Here is a 14,766-nt window from a genome sequence, read left to right on the forward strand (position 1 = left end):
AAGTGCACATAACTTGGCTCAGAGGATGACAGAGTTAAAAGTCCTTGCTGGCCGAGGAAAATCATACAAAGTCATAAATTCTTCATGCTCAAGTATACTGCCATTATGCGACTACGTCTTTACCTCTGTGCCGCGTGATGTCATCGCGTATGTATGTGTGTGTGTGTGTGTGTGTGTGTGTGTGTGTGTCACACACACTTCCTCAGGTATGTGTTGCCGCTTTCTGGAAGTGAAAGGGTGGAGAACGTAAAGTTTACATCTGTGTCAGAAAACTGTTCCCGAACTCACATTCAAACTTACAGGTATGATTTTTCAGACATGTCATATGTCTGTTTTTTATATGAAAACGAAAATACAGATTTGTTTTTGGTTTGAATAGCTCCGGTAATTATTTGCAGCGTGTTGTTTGTCGTGTCATGACTACAGCGTTCAGGAATATTCTCGATTAACCAGGGGTGTGGAAAGATGTAATGAAGAGAAACTTTGCTGAGTTTTGTTTGCTTAATCAATGATACAAGTTTCCCCACAGAAATTTAAACCGGAGCCACTTTTTTGATAATACATCGCGCACCCACTTAATTATGTTCGTATAATAGGCTAACTTAGCACAAACTGGGAAACTTTTCTCTTATTAATACTTTTTCTTGTGCTTGCTGCTACTCTATATGCAAAACGATTTAAAACTTATCGACAAGTACAATAAAGCCAAGGTTAAAAATGACGCCACACCCAAAATACACGTCACGGAATCCCCGAGTATTTTCAAGAGCTCCAGTAAATATATTCAGCTCTTCTTTTGTACTGTAAACTTAAAATCTATTTGACCAAACAGTGAATGCATATAATATGCATGCTGTTTTTACTTTTATGAATTAATATTAAATAACTGATCAGAGCTACTGACATTTTGAAGGACGATGTTGACACAAAAATCTGTATAGCAGCTATGTTTTATTTTCTTCCTTTTATTTGTGTTCTTGTTTGTTTGCATTTCCTCAATAACTGAAATAAACCTCCAGTAAATAATTTCTCGCGCTGGTAGTTTCTCGCGAGTTTTCGTTACTACCATGTTTTACCAGTTTAACAGCATTCAAACCTTCAGCCTAATCTTTTGTCATATTTCCTATGAAATCCATGTTTACCGATTACAAAACACCAATCTTTATCTTCTCAATAATAATGGATAAATGTATCTGAAGGCTACCTCTCAATTTTCTTTCATAGGCTATTGTTTTGAATTGTTTTCAGAAATAGAACATTTTCTGGGGGGAAAACCCAGACTTTCTTGCAGACTTTTTACTAAGACAAACTTGTTTCACAGCTAGCATTTAAATGCACACAATCAGGGCCGGCCCTGACCTATTTACTGCCCTAGGCAAGATTTTACCTGGTGCCCCATGCATCACAGCCTTTCACCCCGATACACACACACACACACACACACACACTCACACACACTACAGCCTAAACACAAATAGCAAGAGCATTACATCTAGCATTCAAGTCAAGTCCCCATTATCTTTATTGCGCTTTTTACAATACAGATTTAATGTGAATTTTACATAAAACTTTGCTATTTTTAATAAACCTGTAGTGTATATAAATATCATTACTAATTTTGGCAAATACATTTTTAAAATGCCATATACCCCCCCCCCCCCCCCCAAAAAAAAACAAAACAAAAACTGCACAACTGTAGAGTAAAACATTAAAAAAAGTGATAAAAAATGTGTCTAAAAACTGACATGATTCTTACAAAATCACACAGTCTGGGGCCTCTGGAGAACTCAGAACAACTGCTAGCATAAAGTTTAAGGTAAAAATAACTGCCATTAAATTATAGTATCTTACTACTATGCAATTAGATAAACTGTTCATTCATTACATCACTCTACCTCTGTCTTTATCCCCTCTTATCCACTTCTCTTCTTTTTGGCTCTTCTCTATTGGCTTATTTCTATTGCTAATTTATAATGTGTCATGTAAATTCGGCCATCCGTCACAATCAGGTAACTTTCACTGTGTATAGACCTGGCGCGAGCTGCCAGGCCCGTTTCTACAGGAGAGCCTGAGTGTGCGCTCCCTCAAACAAAAGCAATGCTGTCTACATTGGATGCGGCGAGGGGCGACGCTGCACAACAAATTACCAACAACTGATCGCGCATGCTCTGTTTCTGACGCACTTCAAGCACTCGCTGGGTGGGGGAAGATTGATGTGCTGTTCCTGCTCTGCTCTCCACGCCTCTTCAAGCAGATGTTGGTGTTACAGCGCAGACAGCACTGGCCGCAATCTCACAGAGAGCAAAACAGTTGTTTTCACAGCTCAGAATGTTGCGCCTTCAATGAGAATGTGAGTGTTGCTGCTCACATCAGGCTTGCACTATCGTCCTGTTTGTGTAGCTGCGGTCATCCCTGGGTGCTTCAGCACCAGTGAGAGCAGTTTCCTGAAAGAGCATACACAGTTTAACACTGCGTCTTTTTCAAGACGTCATTCAAACCATGTGTTTCTGGATGCAGTTGTTTCCTATCCACATATGACCGCCACAATCACTTTTTCACATGCCTGGGCTTAGCCTAGCATGTTGAGACTGCGTTCGTGGGTGGTTCATGTTCTCTCATGAGAGCATGACCACGTCGGCACGTTGTTCGTCTCCCCTTTCTCGTAAAGGCTTGAGCCGCTCAGCTTGCCGTCCTTCGTCGCTCTAGATGTGTGGTCGAGACTAAAGTGCCTCAAACAAGGTGGAGTCCTCTTGCCTATTCCCCGATCTAGATCCTCTTCTGGTGGCCACCAGAAAAGGGCTACTTTGGCCCTTTTGGATAGCATTGGTGATCTGAGGATTACAGTGAGCGTTACCCGAAGGGGCGCCTCACGGGGCCGCTACATGGCAAGCACGTACTGGTCCAAACAGACTGCACTGCGACCATTGCGTATATCAGTGGTCAAGGTGGTCTACGCTCCCACCGCATGTCGCAACTCGCTCGCCATCTCCTCCTATGGAGTCAGAAGCATCTGAGGTCGCTTCATGCCATTTATATCCCTGGCGTGCTCAATCGTGCAGCCGACGAGATCTCACGACAGCCTACGCTTCTGGGAGAGTGGCGTCTCCATCCCCAGGCAGTCCAGCTGATATGGGACTTCTTCGGAGCCGCAAACATAGATCTGTTTGCCTCTCTGGACTCGACCCATTGCCAGTTGTTTTATTCCCTGACCGAGGGGATCCTCGGCACGTATCCACTGGCGCACAGCTGGCCCCGGGCCTACGCAAGTATGCGTTTCCCCCAGTGAGCCTTCTCACACAGACACTGTGCAAAGTCAGGGAGGACGAGGAGCAGGTCTTGTTAGTTGCGCCGTATTGGCCCAACCGGACCTGGTTCCCAGAAGTTATGCTCCTCGCAACAGCCCCTCCTTGGCCCATTCCTCTGAGGAAGGACCTGCTCTCTCAGAGACGGGGCACCCTATGGCACCCGCGTCCAGACCTCTGGAAACTCCATCTCTGGTCCATGGACGGGCCACAGAGGTTCTAGGTGACCTACCCCAGGCGGTGGTAGACACCATCACTTTAGCTAGAGCCCCCTTAACGAGGCGCCTCTATGCACTGAAGTGAAACCTGTTCGTTAAATGGTGTTCTTCCTACCGGGAAACCCCCCGAAGATGTCCGATCAGAGTCGTGCTTTCTTTCCTGCAAGATGGGTTGGAGCAAAGGCTGTCTCCCTCCACCCTCAATGAGTATGTTGCCGCTATCGTCGCACATCACGATGTAGTTGAAGGTAAGTCATTGGGAAAGCATGACCTGAGACCTGATCGTCAGGTTCCTGAGGGGAGTGAGGAGACTGAATCCGCCTCGCCCCCCTCTATACCCTCTTGGGACCTGTCTCTGGTGTTCAACGCACTGCAGGGACCTCCTTTTGAACCACTGCAGTCAGCTGAGTTAAAGATCCTGTCACTAAAAACAGTGCTCTGGCTTCCATCAAGAGGGTAGGGGACCTGCAAGCATTTTCGGTCAGCGAATCGTGCCCAGAATTCGGGCCGGCCCACTCTCATGTCCTGAGACCCCGGCTTGGATACGTGCCCAATGTTACTATTACTCCCTTCAGGGAACAGATAGTGAACCTGCAAGCACTGCCTTTGGAGGAGGCAGACCCAGCCATGGCTTTTCTCTGTCCCGTCCGCTCCTTGTGAGTTATACGTGGACAGAACGCAAAGCTTCAGGACCTCAGATCAGCTCTTTGTCTGTTACGGAGGCCAGCAGAAGGGAAAGGCTGTCTCCAAGCAGAGGATGGCCCACTGGATAGTGGATTCCATCGCCTTGGCTTACGAAGCCCAAGGCGTGCCTTGCCCGTTCAGGTTGCGAGCACACAACTAGAAGTATAGCTTCCTCCTGGGCGCTGGCTCAAGGCGCCTCGCTGACAGATATTTGAAGAGCTGCGGGCTGGGCGACACCTAACACTTTGCTAGATTTTCCTGTATACTCGCCCCCAGTGGCCAGTAGCGCAAAGGACCCGTTCTTAGTGCCAGTTTGCAACGCTACTCCTGCCCCGCTGAGCCGGATACATTCGTCTATTTGCTACAGTAGTGTTCCCCAGAAATGGCTAACCCTGTTGAGTTCCTCCGTCAGCCCTGTGGCAGTCAGACATTGCGGAGCGTCTAAATAAAACGAAACAATAATTATCGCGATAATACTCATTTGAACCGCGTGCCACACGGACCATTTATCCGCTCGGCTCAAAGTACAAATTCCCATCATTTACCTTGGATTTACTGTAACGTTAGCCTAGTAATATTAACTGCACCATGAAATGTGGGATATATACATATTGAATTGAATTGTATTATATTATTAATGTAGACAATGTATTAAATGACTAACAATTTAGGCTACTGTTTTTCATACAAATACCATAGAAACAATAAAGTTAAATTTTTCCATGATAGTGAGGTGCTATAGGCTATGCCTGGTTTTATCTGTGGTTATCATGATCTAAATGCATGACACTGGATGACCAATGGTTATTTTTACCCATTGGTACATGCAGAAACTAAGAAAAATTAATTTTCCAATAAAGATATTTATTTTGTTAAGGAAAAATGACAAATGTTTGAATGTTCTACCTCAGATTTGTGAAATGTTCACCTGTTTGGCAAGTGTTTGTCATGATATGTTCTGACAATAAAGAGTAGTTTAAAACCACAATTAACGCTCTGGTTTCTACAACTTTCACTTAGGAGCAAAAATCTGCCTTTAAACTTGAAAGAAATAAAGATTTTACATTTATTGTGATAATTATCGACATCAACTGATGTTGTAAAACAATTATCGTGATAAAATTTTTTTGGCCATATCGCCCAGCCCTACTCGTATGCATTGTGGAACCTGTGTTAGGCTGGGTGTCCATATGTATCGGTCCCTGCGACGACCCCATATGTGTATTCCTTCACGATCAGCTCCTCTGCGGACGAGCCCGTGTCTTTCCCTCAACAGAGCCCGCTCTGTCGTCTCTGCTGTGTTCTTTCCCCCCTATAACTAGGCTGGAACCACCCCAGAGACTACCATATGTTGTACTACCCTGCTTGGCCAGTCCATATGTGACCCTGAACCACAAAACCAGTCACATAGGCCTTTTTAAAAAAATTGAGATGTATACATCATCTGAAAGCTGAATAAATAAGCTTTTCATTGGTTTATGGTTTGCTATGATAGGACAATGTTTGGTCGAGATACAGCTATTTGAAAATCTGGAATCTGAGGGTGCAAAAAAATTAAAACATTGTGAAAATCGCCTTTAAAGTTGTCCATTTATGTTCGCAATTGTGCTGCATTCACTCACAACAAAAAAATGCTTTATATATTTACGGTAGGAAATTTACAAAATATCTTCATGGAACATGATCTTTACTTAATATCCTAATGATTTTACAGCCGAGTCACAGGTCCGGCTCCTCAGCGGAAAAAAAGGATGCGATGCACCTGCCGCTCATAATATGCTCGTGCCGCGATGCACAGCAGCTGATGCAATTATCACATGCCTATGCGCATTGGCTCGTTTAGTTACACTTGAAGTAGATGGGCTCTTGAGCGAGATCCCCATTCATCAGAATCACCTCTGACATACGTCTCCGTTCCCTCCTCGGGGAACGAGGGTTACCATATGTAACCAAGACGTTTTCTCTTTTTTTTTATCATTAAATAATAGAGTAAATGCTTATATTATAAGATGGATTCTTAATAAACACCTCATTGGAAACTGAAAAATGCTCCCTTTTGAATGAAGAGGTTGTTTTTGACCTCTTTTATTCACTGCTTTTGTTAATTCAAAGCAAAGCCTATTGTGGCAATTGAAAATAATGAGTGGCACTGGCAGATGAGAATGCAGCAAGCTTTTATTCTCACACCATTCCTGCTAGTTTTGCATTACCTTGATCACACCAGCTGTGCTTGCCCACATCATTTTCATGTTAAACTGAGTTGCATGTTTAACTCGGTCCTGTTACTCAAGTGCACCAGATTCTCTTTCATTTCCTTTAATATTGTGCCATAAATTCTCAGATTTATATACATGGACACACACATGACCAAAATACTTTCAGGAAAATGTTTATTCTGTGAATACCTGCACAAAAAATGTCAAGGGTAATTTTATATAAATACACCACTAGGGGTCATTGATGACTTGGTTGTAGCCTTAGTTCATGAAATTTGACCTTGTATTGCACAAATACCTTTTTTAAATTTGCTTACTAGATGTGACTGGTATATTTACAGCAGTTTCCTTTAGTGACCTTTCTGAAGATAAGGATGGAACCTGTTACAATAAAACAGAAGAAAATTTGGTGTAAAATATATTTATTTCGAAAACTATGTGACCTTTCTGAAGATATTGTCCAGATTTTTCATTCAGTCACTCATGGGTTTGCAACTTTAGCTTTAATAAAGGATGGAACCTGTTACAATAAAATAGAACAAAATTTGGTACCATGATGAAAGCAAAAACCATGAGTGAATGATATAAAGTACACTGCTTTATGTATTTCAGTGATCCAGTTTAGGTTTTTTATTTTTTTTTTACTGAGACTGTTGTTTTTGTCTATAGTCATGGCAGAGGCTCACCAAGCAGTGGCGTTTCAGTTCACCATCTCTCCTGAAGGGATCAACTTGCAACATTAAACATTCAAATGTCCAATTCTCTCACAGAATCTTTTTATTGCTATTTATTCCTATTTATGGGAGTTCTTTTTTCAGTTATTATGAACTGTTCCAGATGTGTCTACTATTTTTAGTTTTTAGTTTTAAAGTACACAAATAAGAGAGCTGTTAACAGACAGCAAGAGTATAGAGCTGTGAAATTTTAATTTAATTGTGGGAAATTTGGTTGCTAGAGAATTTGTTGAGAAATTTGTGAGTTGTGAAAAGTGAGTTAATATTGAAATCTCTTATTTGTTATAATAGTTTTATAACAGTTTAGGGTTTTTTCTTTTCCTTTTTTTTTTTTTTTACTGAGACTGTTGTTTTTGTCTATAGTCATGGCAGAGGCTCACCAAGCAGTGGCGTTTCAGTTCACCATCTCTCCTGAAGGGATCAACTTGCATCTGTCCTACCAAGCCCTCAATCAAATCTACCTCTCCGGACTGCGGTCCTGGAAGAAACGCATCAGCAGGATTAAGGTCAGTGACTTGAATGAGCGTGAAAAAATTGCAGACATTTTGAACTTTTTTTTTTTTTTCTGTAAATAGGTAAAAATCTCATTGGAATGTTAGGAGTATGTATGAAAACACTATATGAAAATTAAATACAGGACATTTGTTCTGCCAAGAAATTAAGCTCTGTTAAGTCACCATGAAATCAAAATGCACAATTCTTGTTTTCTAATGAATTATTGCTGTATTTATCATAAATGATCATTTATAATAAATACTGCTATATTTCATAAAAAAAAAAAAAAAAGAATTGTCAATTTTGATTTCATTGTTACTTCATTAACTGCAGGGTTGGCATTATCTTTCAGTTAAAATTCAGGGAAGAAGGAGCCGGGAACCTGCGAACGTTTAACATAACTTTAATATCGAAATAACACAAAACCAACGTAAAGTGGCAGCCCCTCACGGGCGACTGCTGCATATAAACATAATAAAAACACAACTTAAACGTCTCAGGCCTCATACTCTCGTCCTTCACTGTCGTCTCACATCCTTTTATCCTCCTGGAGCTAGTCTGTGATACATGAGGCTGGTGCGACGTGCAGGTGAGGCATTAGCCATCGCACCACTGGCCTCACTCTTTTCTCAAGGCTCTTTTCCCCTCCCTGCTTGCCACATGTGTCTAGCCCAAATGTGCAATGTATGTGCTTATACACAGGGTGTGTTAATACTTATGAACTTTTGACTTTTTCATGGACAGAACAGAATCATTAAAGGCGTGTACCCAGCGAGCCCTTCCTCTTGGCTTTTTGTTGCCGTAGCAATCTTGGCCACTATGTACATGCAGTCCGATCCATCTATGGGCCTCATTGCTAAGATTCGGGAGCACCTGCCCCTCAGGTAACACTTCCTTTTACCCTTCAGTGGGCATTATCTTCTAAATGGTAAACAGTTGAATGATAAAATTAAAGCTGGAAAGATTAAGCATACTAGAAATACTAGTATTTTCACTCTGGCTTTTTTTTTATCCTCTCAAAACAGTTATGTAAACAGTGATTACTGTTCTTAATTAAACATTCAAATGTCCAATTCTCTCACAGAATCTTTTTATTGGTATTTATTCCTATTTATGGGAGTTCTTTTTTCAGTTATTATGAACTGTTCCAGATGTGTCTACTATTTTTATTTTTTATTTTTAAAGTACACAAATAAGAGAGCTGTTAACAGACAGCAAGAGTATAGAGCTGTGAAATTTTAATTTAATTTTGGGAAATTTGGTTGCTAGAGAATTTGTTGAGAAATTTGTGAGTTGTGAAAAGTGAGTTAATATTGAAATCTCTTATTTGTTATAATAGTTTGGCATCTTGGCAAATCGGTGCACAGTTTAACACTTTTGTTATCTTTTCTGAAACTCCAGAAGATGCAAAAGTCTTCAAGAGTCTTTTGTTGTTCTAGTCAATGTTTCATATATCCATCAACAATTGACATGATGCAAGCTTGTATTATCTTGGAAGCCTATGTGAAATGACAACATTTGAGCACATTTTTAATTTACATTAGCATATATCTAATATTAATCTGGAAGAGAGAATGCTGATTTGCTCCACTGTGTTTCTCTCTGTCAGTCTGTCATTGAGCACTCAAGGTCAGACGATGCTGTCGGCGCTGCTGTTCAGTACTCTTCTGTGGTTGTCTCTCATTCTGGCTCTGAGGTTCTGCCTGAAGATTCTCCTTTCGTACCACCGATGGATGTTCGAGCAACATGGATGCATTTCTACCAAGACCAAAGTCTGGGCGGTTAGTGTTTCATTACATTTAGCCTAGCATTGAAAAAAAAGTGTTGTTTTACTTTCCCCAACAACTTTTTCACTTGTCTCTCCACAAGCTATAAAATTGTTATTTCGGTTACATTAGGCATGTGCCGGTATCAAATTTTCATGCTGCGATTAATTGCTTTTATCACTTTACACGGTATTATCACAATATTTTAATTGCTCAAAAGAAACGGATGGATTGGGGGGGGATGTAGAAAAAAAAAAACTTGCATCACAATAGTGTAATTGTGATTGTCAAAACATTTGGTAACTAAACAGAATTTTACATAATTTTCACAATTTCAATTAAATTCTTGGGATTTGATTTCAATCTTGATTCAATATTGACTCTTTGGATAAATATTAGGTAGGCTACAGTAGATAGCCTACATGTTAATTTTTCTCAAGAAAAAATACATCTCACATAATGCTGTAAACATACAGAGAGACCTATCAGCTGGTATTATTAAAGGTTAAAAATTAACAAATTAAATTAAATATGATTTTGTTTTCATTATAATAACAATTATGACACAAGTAAAAATATAATACAAATGTAATATAGTGCACATATTTAGCAAAATACTCCTCTTATCCACCTTATTTTCGAACGCGGAAGTAAACATGGGTCCAATATCCGGTTTTTGTGCGGCACTTCCGTTTCCTCGCTTCCCTGGGCTAAATAACATATCGATCGCGAAGGATTATGCAGAGTTGATAGAAAAATGTTACACATGCCGTAGCAGATGAATACTACAAAGAACTAAAGCCCCGCCTCACTCAGTTAGGGTACCGGACCTGGTTGAAAACACTCATGCATCTAGCTGGCAGAGTGCCAAAACTTCACCGGCGCCTTCAGCCCCGCCCTAAACATAGTCGAGCCAACGCTGGACTAATATGGAGGTATTTTGTCATGTCAAATGTATTAATAATGCCATAAGAATGCAACCAAAGCATAGGATGGATAGCAATAAGTAGATGGCTATAAATAGTTGTAAATCATACAAAATAAATGCCATGATCATGCCATTATGCCATGATCACTAGATTTTATACAGGGGTTACTATAATGATTTTGTTTCTCCTTGGAGTTTTTATCATGTAGTTTTTTATTGAGACTTCATAGCCCAGCCACTTTTCTGGTATCGGGTGGTCTTCTATAGGTGCTCACGAAATGAAAAGAACAAACATACGGTCGTTTCGATGGTTTCTTCAAATGTAAAGCTTTTAACCACAGGCGAAGGGATTCCTCAGGCCGGCGACACACTGGCTGCGTGTGTCCGTTTTTATTTCGGCTCCCATGTTAACAGGTTAGAACGTGCACACTGCCTGCGTGACATGCGCGTCTCACAGGCGCGGAAAACGCGTGCATGCTATAAATAGAATCGACGCCTATTTTTCACGCGACACGCAAGCGTTTTGGAAGCGTTTCCAGACAAAATAGAACTGGAAAAGATCTTTGTATTTAATTTTACATGAATACATATTAATAAATTACATTTTGATGTTTGAAATTTTAGGTTTTGACAAATGCAGATATAAATGCAATGAAAAAAAAAATCGATTTTCTAATATTGCACCTGTCAATACAGAACGAAATATTCTGTAGCCTGTTTTGCCGTCAATACTGCCGACGTTGTCTTTGCTGCTATATATATGTTTAACATTAAAGGCCTTCCACAACTCTCTCCCCATTATGTCGAATATAATCACCAATGAATGAGGATCATGTGTCACCTAGCAGTGCCGCGTCAGACACGTTTCTGGTGTGCAAAGACATGTAAAACGCCACGCAACAGAAACGCCACGCAGCCAGTGTGTCTCTGGTCGTAGGGCGCCTGATTAAAATGTCAATGATTTCGATGATTAAAACACTCCTGCTCCAAGTAAACCTTTCTTTTGTATCAGTTTATGACAACCTCTAACTGCACAAACAATCCCGGTCTTCCCCGAAGCCATGACGATGAGTTAGTTGTTAGGAACACTTGTTTAATTAACCGATATGGTGAAAAGTGATCAGCGCGCCAGTGACCGGAAGTGCCTGACCGGAAGTCTCGCACAAAATACCGTCAACTGGCTGCGTCCGTATTTCCGTTAAAAATAAGGTGAATAGCTGTTTTTTTCTAGTCAACTAACGTGTTGGTCATTAAATGGCTTTCCTGAGGTAAATGTAACGTTCTGTGACATAATTGTTCACCTGCAGTTTTACTGACCTCTTTCCGTGGCTGAAAAACACTGATTGATCGATATTATGTATGAAGCATAAATACCTTTTAGTAAGTTGAACTGTATCTTTAAATAAAAAGTAACAGATGATCGGTTTACGTGAACTGATGCGCTACAGCGATCGGTCACGTCACATTTACAAGCACCAAAACGGTATTTATTGTCTGAATTTCGTAATAAAATGGACAGAACCTGAGAGCTGAGAATTTTTTTCATATCAAAAGTAACCTGCTCTGTCTAGTCTGTTGGTGTCAGTGTCCTCTTTGCTCCTTGATTTTTCTCTGCGTGAGAAAATGGATGTGTGGCGCGAGAGCGTGTGAAAAGTGTAAATTGCGTGAGTCTCACGCTGAATGCGTAGAGTTGGCAGCCCTGCTTTTAGAAGGGGGATAAATCGACGGCAGCGTTCCTCCTTCCGCCATGCTCCTCCTCCATGTGAGGATTCATTACATTAGACTAGTGTGCGCACTGCGCCGCATGCACACAGTGCTTCTACATGTGGAGATTGTTTACATCAGAGTGCGCACGTGTTTCGCGCAGCAGATATACGCAGTGTTTAAGCGGTTGATGGAAAATGAACTAATGCGTTCTATAAATATAAATTCTGATCTATTATTTTTCACGGTATTTTGAAGTGCCCACGATAACAATATCGTGCATATTCAATACCGCGATTTATCGCATTACCGAATACCGGCACATGTCTAGGTTACATATTAGTATATTTGGGGTCAATAAGTTTTAATATTTTTTAAATTAATACAGAATGTATTAAATTGATTAAAAGTGACTGTAAAGAAATAGTTTCAAAAGATTTCCATTTCAAATAAATGCTGTTTTTTGAACTTTCTATTCATCAAAGAATCCTGAAATCCAGCATATTTCATCATCATCATCATCGGCAGTCCGTTGTGTATCAACAATGACTGTCTGTATTGGAGGCTATTGTAGGCAGCTTTCTGGGGAGATCCCGGTGTTCCTCATATGCCTTTTCAGGGCATCTTTGAAATGCAGTTTTTGACCACCACGGCTTCTTTTGCCCTCTTTTAGCTCTGCGTAAAAAACTGCTTTGTCACTCATCCGGCGCACATGTCCAGCCCATCGCAGTTGTGATGATGTAATAAGGGCTTCAACACTGACAGAGCCAGCTCGTTGGATTACCTCTACATCTGGGATTCGATCCTGCCATCTGATGTGTAAGATGGCACGTAGATGACGTAGCTGAACTCGTTTGAGTATTTTGATATGCCTGCTGTACACTGTAAAAATAAAAGGTGCCTGGAGGAACCTTTTGGGGTTCTTCACTTCGCCACACCGGCGGAACCGTCTGAAGATCCTCTAGGCACCCTTTAAAAAGGGCCGGTTCTCTGAGGAACCACACAGGTTTCCTGAGGAACTCTTATATTAGGCACTGTGTGGAACCACTTTGGGTGCCTCCAGGAACCAAATTTCATTTTTTTTAAATATTTAATTTCATGTTACTATGGTTACCTTTGACTTCTATTATAATAAACAAATTGAACCAAATACAAAATAAGAATTGTTTATTACATATTTGATATTCATTTTTATACATACACTTCCATGCACATGGGGAAAAAAATTTAACTACAGATTAATATCAATGAATACACAAAAAAATAGTATAATACATAAGCAACATGAATAATCAACCATGTATATACAATAGATAAACAAGAAAAGACATCAACAAAATGCATGGAAACACATATGTTCCACTAAATAAATCAATGTAAAAAAATTACATTTGAACTAATTAAAAATGTCCATCATACTTAACTTTAAAACATTTGTGTTTCAGTCCGATGGTTAGTCTGACATCACTGTTTCCAAGTCCAAAAGCTCTATCAGATGCCAAAAACAAACAACAGTGCTAATATACACTCATTGTGCTGTAACCTTTATCTCTATACTGAAATCTCTGATGGTTAGTTATTCAGCTATTTTGAATCATAAAATGTTGAAGTCTGGTATGCCGTTAGACTGGAGACTGTAATGTACAATATGGCTTTTGAAAAGCTTAAATGTGTGACTTGAATCAACAGTGTTCATAAATGGTTGTTGAGTATTCTCATGAAACAAGATAGAGGAAGTAGAAGTAGAGGCTTCGACCCGAAACAGAGTTAAGGTGCAGTAAAATGATCTGTTGTTCTGTGAATGTTCACTGGTGAATTCAGTCATTTCAATATGAATTCACACGATCAGCAATTTCGTTTGTGGTCAAAAATGTCACTATGGGACCAAGTTGGTGTGAGGTACTTAACGAGTTAGAAAAGTGAAAAGGTACAGCATCGTTTTCCGTTTGTTTTTCCTCTTTTCTGGTGGATGGTCCAGGCACTTCAATGATTTTTCTACAGGAGGATTTTTATTCTTGATCAAACTTGTATTTCAGCTTTCCGAGATCCCTGCAAAGTACAAAATTTACTGTTAGTAATGTTATTAAAGTGATAGTTGTGAAATTTAAATAATTTCCTCAGCCTTGTGACGTTCCAAACCTGTTTGACTTTCTGTCTGTGGAACCGAAAAGCAGATCTCAGGCATAATGCAACCCCAGTCACCGATCACTTACACTGCATGAAACACAAGCAGAAAACAATTGTGTAAATCATTCATGAAACCATTCTTATGCACACTTGTCTAGTTCAATCCAATGCAACAATTTATGTAAAAATGGTTAAGCTCCAAAAATGTCCCAGAAAAGATCCTAAAAATAATCAATGAGTTCACAACTCATGTGTTATGGGTTGTGTTGCAAGTCTTCTGAAGCCTAATTGCTTTTTCATATTTATTTATTTTTTTGTCGAAAAAGACTAAACTTGAAGTTATAATTCAGAGTTAAAATGTCTATAGCATTTTTTGTGAATCAAATATTATTTTTCTGAGTAACATGAATGAGATTTGAGATCATGAGAAAAGATTTTCAGAGAGTAACTGATTAAAAAACACAAGTACACAGTCAAACAATACAATTTCACACAGAGAAAGTTCATAGTAATAAAGTACTTGCATGTGGTGCAGGTAACTTACTGTAATTCAATGTTGCCACTGAAATGTTCAGATTATTTTAGAAATGTA

General features: G+C 39.9%; 1 protein-coding gene across 1 annotated transcript in view; it reads left to right on the forward strand.

Moving 5' to 3' along the window:
- Positions 1-23: 23 nt before the first annotated feature.
- Positions 24-14,766, forward strand: part of cpt1a2b (carnitine palmitoyltransferase 1A2b) — a 51,802-nt gene continuing 37,059 nt past the window's right edge. Inside the window, exons 1-4 of the mRNA XM_081347047.1 lie at positions 24-302; positions 7,518-7,660; positions 8,394-8,533; positions 9,259-9,430. Of these exons, the coding sequence (XP_081203173.1) occupies positions 7,520-7,660; positions 8,394-8,533; positions 9,259-9,430 (453 nt within the window). The 5' untranslated portion in view covers positions 24-302; positions 7,518-7,519. The remainder of the gene's footprint in view (positions 303-7,517; positions 7,661-8,393; positions 8,534-9,258; positions 9,431-14,766) is intronic.

Source organism: Scardinius erythrophthalmus (genome assembly GCF_964197995.2).
Source record: "Scardinius erythrophthalmus genome assembly, chromosome: 1".
Lineage (NCBI taxonomy): Eukaryota > Metazoa > Chordata > Actinopteri > Cypriniformes > Leuciscidae > Scardinius > Scardinius erythrophthalmus.